The sequence below is a fragment of the Nycticebus coucang genome, chromosome 20 (assembly GCF_027406575.1).
Source record: "Nycticebus coucang isolate mNycCou1 chromosome 20, mNycCou1.pri, whole genome shotgun sequence".
Classification (NCBI taxonomy): domain Eukaryota; kingdom Metazoa; phylum Chordata; class Mammalia; order Primates; family Lorisidae; genus Nycticebus; species Nycticebus coucang.
Window position 1 is genome coordinate 52,412,327 of NC_069799.1, and position 16,766 is coordinate 52,429,092.

The 16,766-nt window shown below is 34.9% G+C and overlaps 1 protein-coding gene across 1 annotated transcript in view; it reads left to right on the plus strand.

Moving 5' to 3' along the window:
- DNAJC1 (DnaJ heat shock protein family (Hsp40) member C1) overlaps window positions 1-16,766 on the plus strand; it is a 197,743-nt gene that overhangs the window by 94,504 nt on the left and 86,473 nt on the right. Inside the window, exons 5-7 of the mRNA XM_053572108.1 lie at window positions 89-186; window positions 1,144-1,237; window positions 15,305-15,395. Of these exons, the coding sequence (XP_053428083.1) occupies window positions 89-186; window positions 1,144-1,237; window positions 15,305-15,395 (283 nt within the window). The remainder of the gene's footprint in view (window positions 1-88; window positions 187-1,143; window positions 1,238-15,304; window positions 15,396-16,766) is intronic.

Genomic DNA, 16,766 nt, shown 5'->3' on the forward strand with positions numbered 1-16,766 from the left:
AATGTTTACCCTTCACAGAAGAGTCTTGATAACATTTGAAGAATACATGTTAATGATAACCTGTAACCGTAATTTTTTCCACATTAAGGATGAACTGCTTAGTAGAAAAAAGAGAGAAAAGAAAAAAAAGACAAGCAGCAAGAGTGTGGATGTATCAAAACTTGGTGCTTCAGAAAGAAATGAAAGGTAAGAGCATATAAAAACATTTTACTATTTGAAACCTTTAAAAAATGTCTTTAATATGATTCAACTTCATGTATATATCCATTTAGATGTGCTCTCATTTACATCTGTAGTAGTTTATAAAAGACTAATAATGTGTTATAATTTATTAGAAAAATTCTAATGTTAAGCAAAACTTATATAGATTTTTTTCCTTTATAAAGTGTTAATAAACATTTCCATAATATAAACCCTCAGTTTCTTGTAGGTTGAAATTTTTATACTGAACTTTAGAAACAAAGTATTATTAGAAAAATCTATCACTTAGCTCAGGGGTGACCGTATTACAGGCAGTAATATGCAGTACACTCAAAAAGATACCACCATTTCTTCTATTGATTCATAGAAAGGAATAAAGGGTTTAAATAGTTCACACAGCAGGGCATGAACTAGGATCAATGTGGGATGGAGATCAGAGACTATTCTGCCTGTCTTCTATTCTGATGACATCAGTGAGTAATGCTTCAGTGAACTGCAAATGACATTAATTTTTATGTATTCGTTTGTTTATGCTGCAGTCTTCATATCTGGTTGTCAGCACTTGGGAGCGTACTGATGATGGTTCATTTTTTATAGCTGAAGTAATCATAAGGTTTGAGATTTCATTTTGCAAAAGTGATGAAAAGTCCAGGTTAGAGAGAGGCTTTTATTTCTTTATGTTTGTAACTTTAAGAACCTTCTTCCCCCAAATCTTAGCCTAAGTTTCTTACTTGCTATATGTATATAATGCATTTGTTGTAATTACTGTGTTTTGTGTTAGAATTAAGTCAGGTTAAGTGATGACTGTGATAAATATTTCATTGAAGACATTCATTTTTTTGTCGTTGAAATAGCCACTCAGAAAGTTCATGATGTTGATAAAAATATTTTGTCTCCCATCTTTCTCTATATTGCTGATTTGTTTTTTCCTCCCCTTTTAAGATTGCTGATGAAGCCACAATGGCATGATTTGCTTCCATGCAAACTGGGAATTTGGTTTTGCCTTACGCTAAAAGCATTGCCTCATCTCATCCAGGTAAAATGTACCTCTTTTTATAATATTAGATACTTTCACTTTTAATTATTCATGAAATAATTTATGCTCATGTCTGCTATGTGAATACTTATATACAGTGGGTGTTTCATAGTGTCTACTAAATAGTCTTTTTAGTGTTAAACCTAATTTAGAATAGTTCTAAGATTATTTAGGTATCTATTCCTATTGTTATATCTTAATTGTTTTTAGATCACCTTAGAATTCCAAGACACTGGAAAAAAGGAAAACAAAATACTGTCTTTAAAGTAGACATAAAAGCAATAAAAATTTAATCCTCTTTTATCATTAAAGGCATAACTAGTAAAAAGGAACAAAACCTCAAGTGGATTGTCATCCCTATTTTAATAGTATTTAAATACTTAGTATGAAAGAAAACTTTTACATGAGCATCCGTGTAATTATACAAAAAAAAAAAATTGCTTCCCATTTTATTTGCAATAAGAGGAGTGAGGATTTTTTATCTTATATTGGTAACAAAGTTTTTGTTTCTTCTTAATCTTGATTAAACAATAAAATATGGATATATATCATTTATATTTTTTCCTACATTTAGCGTATCGAGAATTTTATTAAATTCTCACTTTGCTAATTTTAATTACTGCATCTAGTTAGAAAATTTTCAGCATGTAAATATTTGAAAGTAAATATGATACTCTTTGGTGTACAAATGTTGAGGTTCTTTGAGTTTGTAATTTTTGAGGGGAAATGGGCTATTTTTAAAAAATAGTATTAATAAGCTAGAGAGCTGGATAATTTCTACCTAGTTCTACCCACTTTGTAGTCATATGTCAGAGCTGCTTTTCTCATTGTTTAAGGAAAAGCTAATCACTCTAACTGCATTTTATTTTCCTTTTTCTTCTCATAATGAAGGTTTTATATTTGGAGAGGAAATGAACTAAAAACTATTATTGTGTCTTTGTCTATCCTTTGAGAAATTATAAGTTCTTCCACAAAGTAGTTCATCTCGAAAGTTATCGCTTACAAATTCTTACATTTGTTTATGGTTAATAGAGAAAAACCTGTAGTCTTTTTGTAACATAAAGCTTTTGTTTTGAAGTTGTTTAACATGCGATATGATACTGTTAATTAGGGGAAAACTCCCACAATGTTTGTGTCTGTCCATAAAACTTAGTGAAAGATGGATGAGAAGATGAGACAGAAAAATATTTTTAGGGTAGAGTGTCTTGTGTTTTTTTTTTTTTTTTTTTAGTGTCTTGTGTTTTTTAAGTCTGATGATTTTTTTTGTCAGCTTGAGAGTCTGTACAATAGACAAACCAGGGGATAGATGAGTTAAAAAGTAGTCATGAGACAGTATATAGAGAGTATTACTTTAAAAGTCAGTCTTAAATACTTCCTTGTCATTTTAGTCTGAGTAATTTGAAATAAAGTTTATTTAGTCAAATTAATAGAATTCTTTGGTTAGGATTTGCTAAAAACCAATATATTATGAAAGCTTAGATCACAATATATTATTTTAAATTATCTACCATTATCTAGGTGGTATCTAGACCTAACAAATTAGGGGATTGTTTTGCCTCATCATAAATTTGTAGAAAATATACAAAAATAAGGAATTTATTTAATACTTAAGACTTTTTAGTCTCTTTAGGAATTCTGCTTTCTTAAACTATTTGATTAGTTTGAATTTTAAAGTTTTTAATTAGTTGATGGTACCTGCTACCTTTCAGTTTTGAGATATTAAGGATTAGGCTTTCAAGATCTTTATAAATGGGACTTTTGTATTTTTTTCTAATTATTTCTTCCTGATAACATCAGTTGAAGAAAAATAACATGATTTTCCCTCTTTAAAGCAAATACTTGCTATTTTAGTTCTTCCTTAGAAACATAAGGTTAGTTTTTCTGGTGGTCACTAACAAATAATACAATGTAGTCTTTCTCTTTCTGACACATTGTAATAATGAAAGTATTTTAGACTGATAAACATACAGTTTATGAAAGATATCAGCAAAACAATGCTTCCTAAAAGATTAGATTTTTGTCTGCTTTTTTAAAATAAGTCTTCTCTGGTCTTTATCCACATTAATTTGAGATTTTCTTAAGTAAAACATTTGTGAAATTTGGAGTAAGTCCTTTTAAACTGAATCAACCTGGATTAGTAATTGTAACAATGGTCAAAAAAGAACTGTGCTAAAGACCAAAGCATAAAAAATGATACATGTAACCTTAAACTTTTTAAACATGAATTTTATGTTTATTCATTGCTCTTGTGATATAGGGCTTCTGTTTTATTTTAAAATAGTGGAGCACTGACTGGAGTTTCTTGTCCTCTTTCTTGGATAAACTGTACCTATAACCCTGATTTCTTTAAAGACAGATTTTCAGTTTTGATTCCTTTAAAGAAGAGTCATATTAGACTCCTGTGAATCAATAGAATTATATAATCTGTATAGATTTTTCTATTTCCCCCCAGTCTTTCATAATTGGCTTCCTCATACCTACTTAACAATATTTTTATTTTATTTTATTTTTAAAAGACAGGGTTTTGCAGTGTTCTCCAGCCTAGCCTTGAATTTCTGGGCGCAAACAATCCTCCCACCTCAGCCTCCTGAGTAGCTAGGACTATAGGCTTATGCCACTGCTTTTTTTTTTTTTTAAATCCCAGGTGGGACAAGAAAACAGCATTTTAAACAATTCTCATATTGAGCTTTCCAAAGCATTCAAATTGGTTTTCATAGAAACAACTCTAATTTTCTACTCACAGTCATCTTTTTTAGATAATATTTAATTGAATCATGTTATGAGAATAATTATAACTAACACAAAAATGTTCAAGAGTCAACACAACCAGCTCTTACAAGCATACAGTAAATTAGTTAAACAGATGCCAGTTAAGAGAGTAGTACTTTTGATGTGAACCCCTTGAATATCATGAAAAGTTAATTAAAGCTAAAATGCAAATATTTTATGTAGGTATATGCCTATTAGATAAGAAGTAAGATCCAAGCTAAAAATAGAAGATTCAGAGGCTTCCAGCAAGTGGCCTTCACAGTGACAGAATCTGCACCCAAATCTTGTCGTAGCAACAGTTCTTCACCTCACATTTCTCTTTCATCTTCTAAATACCTACCTATTCCTTCACCACGCTTTACACATGAGGTTATCCAGTAGGACTGGGAAAAGTGGCAGTTCTGGCTCAGCTTATGTGCTCAAGTTCACTTTTATTGCTTAGTATCTAAAATCTCTATGAAAACTCGTATTGCCTGCTTAGTTTAGCTAAATTCTTTTCTTTTTCCTCCCCCCAAAAATTTACAAATGAGAATAAATATATCCATATCTGATGTGTAAAACTTCTTCTGGTCATATGTTTAGAAAAACAGTTCAGATAGTTCATTAAAATAAATTGAACACATACCAGAATAAGGCACTAACGGGGCTACAGAGATGAATATGCCTTGTAGACCTCACAGTCAGGTAGTGGTTATAACACGTGAATTTAAATAACTGTTATACAAGATGGTATATAAGCTTCACATGTATGAACACTGGCTTCTGTAGATGTTCAGAGAAGTAGGGTTGTCTTTATTTAGGAGAACCACAGAAAACTGAAAAGAGGAGCCGCTTGAACTCAGTCTTGAAAGATGAATAGACACTTAACAGTGAAGTGCCCACTTTGTGTACTTGGTGGTACACAAAGATAATTTTGTACATGGAGTACTTCCCTTGTAGTCGTACTATGTTAAAGTTAGAAGAGACCTCAGGAAAATATATAGCAGATTTCTCTTTTTAAAAAGAGAATGTTGGGCGGCGCCTGTGGCTCAAGGAGTAGGGCGCAGGTCCCATATGCCGGAGGTGGTGGGTTCAAACCCAGCCCCGGCCAAAAACCACAAAAAAAAAAAAAAGAGAATGTCGTTCATCCTATTACTATATTCTGAGACTGTATCCTTGGTCTCTAGATTCTGAAGATACCCTTTTAGGAATTTACAGTCTAACAGACAAATCTGATATGTCAAGTCTAAAAGGGACATTTAGGCAAAATAAAGTTAATTGATAAGACAACAAAGTATTTCCATCCCACACATCTGTTTCCATCACACACACATATGTGTACATTATTAGAAGTGGTAGAAATAAAGTAGATAATGGCTATAAAATGGCAGAAAGATAATGGCAGAAAGTACTTGATGCAGTTCTGTGATCAGGCAGAGTATAGAGGTCAGAATAAGTAATTATTCTCCCTTATTTTTTGAGACAGTCCTTATTTACCTCTAGCACTGGATTTTTTCTTTGCTCTATAAAAGGTATTGGAAGAATTAAAAGAATTAATAGAAGAACAAAGCCAAAGAATGTTAAATGTGTGATAATGTTAAATTAATATCAAACATTTCTCAAATAGATGAGTATTCAAAGAAAAGATAGATGCCTGGGTTTTGCTGTATTTAGTAAAATTAGTAAAATTTATGCCCCGTATAATTTATATACCTATTAAGGTAGAAAAGTCAAATGAAAAGCTTTAAAAAAAGAAAAAGGAAAGAAAGAAAAAGAAAGTTTACAAATTGATGGGTAATTGGAAAGCTACTAAATTGCTTAGAGAACATTGGAAAGTGAAATGCATGCCTATATGCAAGGAAGCTGGGTGCACTGGAGAAAGTATTTTCAGATAGCTATGAAAGCAAGTACACGGGTCAGCAGAAAATGTGGAATATGAATTAGACTATAACAAGGAATGAAACTAGATCAAGAGATGGCTTGTATCCTTTGAAGTAAGAATTTAATTGTAACATTAATAGTTCAGCCCCAGTGATACTTTTTCACAGTCTATTTCTGTTTTCATGGTAGTTTTGAAGGGAATACACATTCTCTTGGAATCTGTCTTAAACCAGTCCTCTGTGTTATATTAAGCCAATAACCCCAGGAAGTTTTTCTAACCTCCAAAATGCTCTTCTTGGATATTTTTTAATTGATTGTATGTTCTGTATCCATGAAAGTAGCAAAGAGTTGATAAAATATAATTAATGCTATATGCATATTTCCAATTTGACACTTATTAGTTTATTTTTATACTGTCTGTGTTGGAACGTCATATAATTGGGCCCATAATAATTTACATTAAGATCATCAATTTCTCAGGAATTACCAAATATTCTGAGTGATTGCCAATCTAAATCATTTTCGGAGATCAAACAGGTAAGTATCAGAATTTATTGGCTTGATAATGTATTTGATTTTGTGGGAATTCCCTTTCAAATTTCTCTCTGTGTGTATTTGAGGTAATAAACTTAGATGTGCCTTGCCTAAGGTGATAAATTTTTTTTCCCCAGTCCTGTCTTTTCTATCAAGCTGATCTAACAAGAACACAGTTAAAATAAAAATTATTGTAGGAAGTTTCCAGCTTGCCCATCCCCACCCCATCAGGATTTGTAGTTTGCCTAGGAGCAGTAGCTGAGAAAATGGAGGAATCTTCTCTGTATTGCTCTGGCTTTTACCTTTTAAAAAAGTTATCTAAGAGTAAAGGAAGTACTATATAGAACCATCTATAAATGGAAGCATCCCCCCTCCCATGAAGCTTCTCCCGTGGAGACTACAACCCTGGACAAGCCTGGAGGTCACCCTCCCTTACAATCAGAGCCCTTCCTTTCTTGCCCCTTTGCTTCTGCTTGCTGGGACTCTGTCTGAAACCAAACAAACAAAACATTCACAGCTAATTAGCAGGAAAAAAGCTTCTAAAAGGCTAGGAGGCATTTTGTAGCAAGCTGAGTTGCCTGCTCTTCTACTTAAACAGATCTTCCAAGGAATGAGGCAGCTGCTTACTTTTAGTACTCTAAAAACTCTTATTAAAACTTTGCAGTGAAACATACTTTACATAGGAAATGCATAAACAAATGAAAAAGGCTGAAGAAGTTCACCTGAATTTTTATGAAGCTGAAACTCTATCGCTACAGAAGGACAAAGGGATATAGGAAAACTGTAAAGACCTCACAATATAAGATAAAGATTCTTTACTTCTGCCCTGTGAATGTACTTGTATAAACAAGTACTCAGAGATCCCAAGACAGAGTAGAGTTTTAGTAGGTTATTGCTAGATACAGAAAAGATAAAAACCACAAAATGTTAGATAGGATGTTAGGGACTTACAGTCTCATGGATTCCATATTTTACAGTTGAAAAAATACTTAAAACTCGGATTGGTGAAGCAGTTTCCTCAAAGTGACACAACTAGTTTATGGTAGAAATGAAACTTAAAGCAGATGAAAAAATACTAAAGTATAAGAAATACAAAAGCTAGAAAAGAATACATTTTCTCTTTTCTCAACGGCTGGATAACTAGAGCTTTGCAATGATCTATACTCCCTATCAGAATATACAGGCTGATTGTAATTACAGACTTTCCTTGACTACAATGGAGTTACATCCTGATAAGCCCATCTTTAAGTTGAAAACATTGTAAGTCAGAATGCATTAAAGACACCTAACCCCCTGAACATCCTAGTTTGCCTATTCTACCTTAAACATGCTCAGAACAGACCATCTAACACAAAGTGCCTGTTTTATGATAAAGTGCTGACCATCTCATGTAATTTATTGACTATTGTAGTGGAAGGAAAAAATAGAATGGCTCTATGGGTACTTAAAGGACAGTTTCTGTTGAATGCATTTCACTCTTGCACCATTATTAAGTCTAAAAATCATTAGGTGAAACCATCCTGTGTGGGGGATATCTATGTTACAAAAGTTGTAGAAGGATTCCTACATTGAATCAGGGCTGAATAGATGGCTTTTACAATCTCTTCCATCTCTTGGGCCAATTGCAAAAAGTGGTTGCTTTGCCTTGTATCTCCTTGAATGCTACTGTCTCAGGCTGAAGTAGGCATAGCTTCTGGTTTTCTGTATTATTTTTATTACTTCTTGTTAATTCAATCTTATAATTCTGTACAGAAATTTTGACTCTTGTTCAAAGTATACAATTTTAAGTTTTTTTATATTCTTCATTATAACTTTATTACATGTTATATGTAATTCTAAGATTATAGTTTAAGCCATTGGGAGAGCAAAATTTAATATAGAGCATTTGAGTGTGGGAAGATTTTTCAGAAAAGTACTTACAATGGTATTTCCTGTGGTGAAGATTATGGTTAAGCATCAAACACCAGAGCAGATTTGTGCTGTCAAACAATCAAAAAGAAATGGAGCATCATCCAGCTTTTTTCCAGCTCTCTCTTCTCAGAACTCTCCCATGTTCCTTATTCTGATTCCCTGATAACCTTATTTCCCTGCTCATAGCACTCTAGGTTTTCTTTCCTGAGTTTTCCTTGAATGGTGTGATATTTTAAAATTTATATGGGCAAGTAAAAGTAAACCAAAATATAATAAATAGTACAAGCTCAGCATGTTATTTCATCATTTAAATGAACTATGTCAAGAACATTAAAAGAAAGGTTTACATATGGATAGTCTCCACCTCACAGCTTACTAACCTTGGAAATACTACATCTTCAAGGCTTAGCTAAATTGTCATCATCTTTTTTTTTTGCATTTTTTTTGGCCGGGGCTGGGTCTGAACCCACCGCATCCGGCATATGGGGTCAGTGCCCTACTCCGTTGAGCCACAGGCACCGCCCAATTGTCATCATCTTCATGAAGTCTTTCTCACTAGGCCAACTAAAAAATTCCCATAGTATGTTCTCTGTACTAACTTTATAATACTTACTATTTGCATTAATCATAATAGATTGATAGAATATGGTAAAGTACAGATCATCCTGAAATTCCAGTGGTTTAAACTTTGTTTCTAGTAGGGCCAGGTGCAGAGCCTCATGCCTATAATCCTAGCACTCTGGGAGGCCGAGGCGGGTGGATTGCCTGAGTTCATGGGGTCAACACCAGCCTGAGCCAATGCAAGACCCCATCTCTAAAAATAGCAGAGCGTTGTGGCAGGCACCTGTAGTCCCAGATACTCAGGAGCCTGAGGCGAGAGAATCACTTGAACCCAGGAATTTGAAGTTGCTGTGAGCTATGATGCTACAGCACTCTACCAAGGGTGACAAAGACTCTGTCTCAAAAATAAAAATAAATAAATAAACTTTGTTTCTAGCTTATGCCACATGTCTGTCACTGGTTGATAGGAAGGGAGGCATTCTGCCCTAGGTAGCCTTCAAGAACTCTGAACAGTGATGTCTTTATGATCGCCTAGCTGTATCTACTAGAAGATGTGGCCTTCTTGCTCCCTAAGGCAATAGAGAGCTGGAGGATTGCACGAGGTTTTTTGGTTTTGGTTTGGAAATGATGTATATTTCCATCCACAGCCCATCCAGAGCTAGTCCCATGACCCTATCTAATCTTCAGAAGACAGATTCTATCTGTGGAGAAATAGAATATTGCGTGAACACCACTTTCTCTTCCAGTAGTTCCTTCAACAAATATTTATTAGGTGTTTACTATGTGCCAGGTACTCTTCTAGGTCCTGTAAATAAATTTTATTTAAAAAGATAAAAATTTCTGTTCTTATGCAGGGGCATCCACACATTAAATACACTAACACAAATGAAATCTGATTATCCAAAAAAGATCTAGGAACACTTTTCATGATATCTGACACCATAGATAAGCAAAAAAAGTCCTCACAAAAGCAGCATGCAGGCCATAGGCTGCAGGTTGAACACCCCTATAAGAACCTGTGTTCTACATTCCACATTTTGTTAATATTTATAGTTATTTTTACATATTTTTTAAAGGGAATTATTGTGCCTTATCATGTAATCCTCACTTATCCTAACAAAGTATAACACATATAATAATGGTTCAGTAAATAAGTGTAAATATATATCACTGCTTAATGGCTTGTGGTGCAGGAGCCTATACTCTACCACCGCATACAGTGGTTAAATTCTTAGAATGTTTAAAGAATGTCAAATTCTTTAACTTAGCCATTGTTTTAAATGTAAAAACAGTCTTGTGTTTAATGTCCATGAAGGCAAGCTTTTAGCTCTTCAAGAAATCTTATTTTTTATTTATTTATTTATTTTTTTTGTAGAGACAGAGTTTCACTTTATGGCCCTCGGTAGAGTGCCGTGGCCTCACACAGCTCACAGCAACCTCCAACTCCTGGGCTTAAGCGATTCTCTTGCCTCAGCCTCCCAAGTAGCTGGGACTACAGGCACCCGCCACGACACGCGGCTACAAGAAATCTTATTAAGTATTAAGAGAGTTGCTTCTACAGGTTGTCCCAAAGGTCACCCTAAAGTCACCATCATAGGGAAAATGGAAATCTGTATACCTTTTTTTACAAAATATTCATTACAAACTTTTATAAGACTTTTAAAGAATTTTAAAATATTCACTAGTTTGCCACCTCTTTGTAAAATTTTATAATGAATATTTTGTAAATGTACATTGAGTTAGTTTCCCATTTTCCTATGTATGGCTTTATGGACAACCTTTGGGACATCCTATCCTATATGGTTTGGTTTCATCCATAGAATTATAAACTCTTGAGAATAGAAATTCTTTGTTAGGAAGAATGTAACTATGTAGTTTTTATACAGTATCATGCAACAGGCAAGCCATAGTCCTAATCAATTAAAGTAAACATTTATTTATTCATTAAATATTTATTAAGCTTCTATAATGTGCCACACAGTGTACTAGGGATATAAGGATGGATAAAGAGTCTATATCAGTGGGAAATCTGTAATTTTCTGTGTAAGATAAACTTGGGGTTTTTTCTGGCATCTAACTGAATTCTTGTGCTTATTTTCTCTACTAAACAATTTATTCACTTGAATTTATTCATGAAAAGTGGGAGCGGCCCAGCATAGTGACTCATACCTGGACTTTTAGCACTCTGGGAGGCCAATGAGGGAGAATCATTTGAGGCCAAGGGTTCAACACCAGCCTGAGCAAGAGTGAGACCCTGTCTCAACAACAACAACAAAAAGATAGAAACATTAGTTGGGCATGGTGGCAGTATCTGCAGTCCCAGCTATTCTGGACGCTGAGGCAAGAGAATCACTTGAGCCCAAGAGTTTGAGGTTGCAGTGAGTTATGATGATGCCACTGCACTGTAGCTCAGGCAGCAGAGTGAGAGTCTATCACAACAACAACAACAACAAAAGGAAAAAAGGTTGAAAATAATTGATTTTATTCAATCAATTTTTTTTTAATTGAGACAGTCTCATTATGTCACCCTTGGTAGAGTGCTATGGCATCACAGCTCACAGCAACCTCAAACTCCTAGCCTCAAGTGATTCTCTTGCCTCAGCCTCCTGAGTAGCTGGGAGGCCTGGCTAAGCACCCACCACAAGGCCCGGCTTTTTTTTTGTTTTAGCAGGCCCAGGCTGGGTTCAAACCCACTAGCCCTGGTGCATATGGCCAGCACCCTATCCACTGAGTATGGGTGCCGCCCTGTTCAATCCATTTTGATTGCATGATACCTTAAATAATAGCCACCTGATTTCTCTTTGACTGCCTCAAAAGTCAATCTATTTCACTTTCAGGTAATTTTGATTATTAGAAAGCTCTTCTTTATATTTATCCATAATCAATCTTGTATCTTTGGAACCAAATATAGTAATATTACCATTCTTTTCTATAATAACCCTTATGATATTCTGTTATAGTTATCAAGTTATCCCTAATCTTCTCATCTTTAATCCCTCATAAGATACAGTTTTAAGCTGCCTCATCATTTGATCATTTTTTTTTTTAAGTTTTCCTGTTTTTCCGTGCATCTTAAAGTGTGGTAGCCTAAACTAAACACAAGGATGGTTGAAACAATGTAAAGCTATTTAGACAGTAGAGTTATTTGAGATCATAGGTTTACTGAGGAAGTAATGCTTCCTGGAGTATGCATAGTGTAATTAGAATTTCAAAGTATAAGGACAAAGCTTAGGAATGGAACAAAAGGAAGATAAAACAGTGAGCGAGACTAAGAAATGTATGAAAACTCTTGGATTTGGTGGAGTAGGTTAAGATGATTGGTTGGATTGCATTTTTCTTAGGTAAGTGTGATTTTGGATCAAATGAGTATTTCAAAGAGAAAGTTTTAGTGAAATTATATGCTGTAGCAAGAAGAAACATTAGCAGAGAAATGTTCAAATTTGACAAGGCTACTAGGAAGAGGTTGGTTTTACCCAGCAAAAGATCTTTGTGTTGGCTGGGTGCGGGTGGCTCACGCCTGTAATCCCAGCACTCTGGGAGGCCAAGGTGGGTGGATTGCTTGAGCTCAGGTGTTCCAAAACAGCCTGAGCAAGAGTGAGATTTTGTCTTTACTAAAAAGAGAAAAACTAGCTGGACATAGTGGCACATACCTATAGTCTCAGCTACTTGGGAGGCTGAGGCATGAGAATCACTTGAGCCCAAGAGTTTGAGGTTGCTGGGAACTATGATGCCATGGCACTCTACTCAGGGCGACAAAGTGAGACTCTGTCTCATAAAAAAAGAAAAAAGATCTTTGTGTTTAGGTGAGAAAGATGCAGATAAAAAGAAGTCACATAAGCAAGAAGATGCAGGATCTGGCGGGGGGAGTTTTGGTGAAGTATGAAGCATAAAAGCTTAACCTTGCTTTGTGCTGGAGAATAACATTCTTGTCAAAATGATGAAGTAATTATAAAAACAGCCAACACACAAAAGGCCTAGTAGCTATGTACAAGATGTCATTCTAAGTGATTCCCAAATATCATCTCAGTTAATCTTCACAGCAGTCCTATGAGTTAGGTATTTTTATTATCCCATTTTATGAATGAGAAAACTGATCCATAGAGAAGTGAAGTAATTAGCTAGTAGTCTGGCTTCAAAATCTGTCCTCTTAATCACCACATTGTATCTCACTGTACTTATACTATGATGATTGGTTTCAGCCTTTTCACCTCTCGTAAATAACTAATCTCTGCCCTTTTTTTCTTACATGGTGCCACATTTTCTACTCCCCTCAAGGAGCCAATGCCTTCCTGACCTTTTCTTCTTCCCTACTATTAAAACTACTCTGTGGAAAGAAGCTAATAAGCTCATTCATTCATTCACACAAAGGTATAATGACTCATATGGCTTACTATAAAATACTACTACTTTAGGATTGAATTTTTTCAAGTGGGGTAGGGAATGTTAAGGGGCCATAAATCTTAACCCCAAACCTTGTTGACATTTAAACTATATATGCGCATGGGAGAAAGAGTAAATGGGGTGTAATACCATCTGTGCTCTGCAAATTGTACCATTGTTTAGCTGGCCCAAGATTTACGGTGATCCTTCTAGTAGAAACGAGGTAGGAACATAAAAGTGGGGATGGAAAGAATACGAGATACATCTTTATTATATTGATTCAGTGGTTTTAGGAATACCCTATTATTTTCTTAATAGTTACACATTAAAAGAGCTCTGGTACAATGCTAAGACATGTAGACCACAGGAGAAAGCTTTAACTTGGATACAGTTATAGATAAAAAGAGATAATTCCATTCTGGGGTATAAGTGTTTATATATTTACATCTGGATAAAGATAGTGTCAAAGATTGATTTTGTTCCTTTATTTCCTACAGAAACAAAACCCTCTCAGATGGGTCTATGATTTATCTACTGTAGGAATCTTATAGTATGGAAATGTTACCTTAGTGTCACTTTTGATATCCATCTTTCTCTTATTCCACATTAGTCAGTCATCAAGCCCTTTCATTTCTTACTTTATAAGGTTTCTCACATATTTCAAATTAGTTGAGTGCCTCCTTTATGCCAGATACTATGTTCTGGGCATACAAGTATCCCTGTCTCAAATTTCTCATCTTCTAGGAGAGAACATAATCATGACAGGGTATTTATAAACAGAAGTAGTATACCAGAGAGAATTACCTGCTAAAGAAAGTCAGAAAGAATTGCAGAGGAGATAGTGCTTGAAAAGGGTTTTCAGGCGGGTTTTCAGGCTGGGCGTGGTGGCTCACGCCTATCCTAGCACTCTGGGAGGCTGAGGCAGGTGGATGACTTGAACACATGAGTTTGAGACCAGCTTGAGCAAAAGTGAGACCCTCGTCTCTACTAAAAATGAAGAAACTGAAGCAGAAGGATTGCTTGAGCCTAAGAGTTTGAGATTGCTGTTAGCTATGATGCCATGGCACTCTACCCCGAGCAACAGCTTGAGACTATCTCAAAAAAAAAAAAAAGAAAGAAAAAGTTTTCAAGGATGAATAGGAGTTCGTTTATAATGGATAGGGGAGCAAAATATTCTGACGAGAGGGCAAAGCAGATACAAAGACATGCAAGCACAGTGTGGCCCAGCAGGTACAAGTGATTTTGCTATAGCATATATAAAGTTTGAGCCAAGGAGGTCAAGGAGTTTGGAAAAAGATAAGCTTTGCTTTTTTGTCAGGATCATCGTATGCATAGAGTATCAACTTGTTTATTTTTATGCCTGTGATTATCTAGGACTCAGTCTTTTTTTTATTTTTTTACTTTTGTATCCTGCTAACATCTTACCTATGTGCCACTCATTGAGACTTTTGCCACCATATATTGACATCTAAGTGCTAAGTGTGAGTGTATAGTATGTGTTCTCAATCCTCGGTCCTCCATGATGGTTTTATACTAGTCTCTAAAGGTCAGGGAAGGAGAAGTAACAACTTTTGCATTTGTGGTCATATAAGTTTTGTAATCAGATTTACATGTGATAATTTTTTAAATCTATTTGAGTTAAAAGACTATTATGAAAATAGTGCTAGTATTTTATTAGTCCCAGTAATATAATTTATTTACTATGCCATTAATTCAGTTTAGCAAGTGAGTTTTTCTGGTTTCTATCCATGCAATAATATCACATTGAGAAAATAGTGTACAATGAAAAAAAAAACAGGAAGATGACACTTCCATTCTCTGAGAGAAAAGAGTATGCTTAAATTTATACTCATGTAGTTTCTGGCCTTTAACCTGTTCTCCATGAGAGAAAAATCATGGAGAAGTATGTGTTCATTTCTTTTGTTTGTCACACAATTGAAAACAAAAGGACTACTTGTGAAATGAATATATTGCTTTAAAATGAATTATATGGAAATACTGTGAAAGCAAACTGATTTTTATGTTAATTTATTTGTAATTTCGTTTTTTAAGGATGCTGGACAGCTTTATGCTAAATATAAGGAAACAAGATTGAAGGAAAAAGAAGATGCACTGACTAAAACTGAACTCGAAATACTTCAAAGTGAGTTGTAAACCTCATTTTACTATGTTAGCAATGGCATACAAAACTAGTTATTTAAATTTGGACTTTTCCCTTATATTTATCAGTAATTCAGTTTTCTATGCTTTCTTTGCTACTTCTTGATAGAGTCACTTGCACTTAATGAATTACACCTGGAAAGTACTGCATTAGTATTACTGAACCAAAGTCCAGTATTAGAAGGAGGGATGAATTCAGCATGGGGTCATGGAACTTCTTAAGACCAGAGGCATCCAAAATCTGCAAAGTCCTAATATAATCCAGTACTGTAATAATGACTGATATTTAATATTGAATCTGACCAACTAATCACCCAACTTTCTGTGTATTGTAGCAGTAGTAATTGGGAAACCTGAAAATCCCAATGATTTTTGTTTTGAACATCTTTGTTTTGTTTGCAATATTGTTATATGAACAAACTTGAAAAATTACCAATACGTTGAAAAGAAATGTTCCATTAAACACAAAAGATAGTTCTTGCTGATTTTAGGAAAAGTTGAACATACTATTAAAGGAGGCAGTTTCTCAGCCTTGGTTCTTTTGTCCAATTTTGCCTTATCTATATCTTTCTCACACATATACACTCTCTCTTTTTCTTTTTCTGAGACAGAGTCTCATTATATTGCCCTTGGTAGAGTGCTGTGGCATCACAGCTCACAGCAACTTCAAACTCTTGGGCTTAAGCAATTCTCTTGCCTTAGCCTCCCCAAGTAGCTGGGACTGCAGGCACCTGCCACAACACCTGGCTGTTTTTGTTGCACTTGTCACTGTTGTTTAGCTGGCCCAGGCTGGGTTCAAATCCGCCAGCCTTGGTGTATGTGGCCGATGCCGTAACCACTGTGCTATGGGCACCGAGCCTATACTTTGTGTCTACATTTTTCTATTTTTATTCAGAGCATTTAATACTACTTTAACATTAACTTGTTTATTAATTTTGTTTACCATCTGGTTTTCCCCAGGAGAATGTAAGTTCCATTAGGGTAGGGATTTTGTCTCTTTTGTTCACTGTTAACGTCCCCAGGTTCTAGGGGTTGGGCATGGTTGTTTTTAGGGCTCTATTTTTCTGTCTACCAAAATCCTTCAGGAGTCAGGGCAGCTTTAGAACAGAAACTGTTTCTTTGTCATCTTTTTGTCTATAGCATAGAACAGTGTCCCAGCACATATTAAAGGTTTAGTAAATGGAAGCATGAATGTATATATGAATTAATGTGTAATAATTTTATGGATATTAATAAGTGTCCTCTAAGTATCCATATAGAACACTATCTCAAGGAGCATATAATTTATTAATTAAAAAATTTTCAACAGGGCGGCGCCTGTGGCTCGATTGGTGGGGCGCCGGCCCCATATACC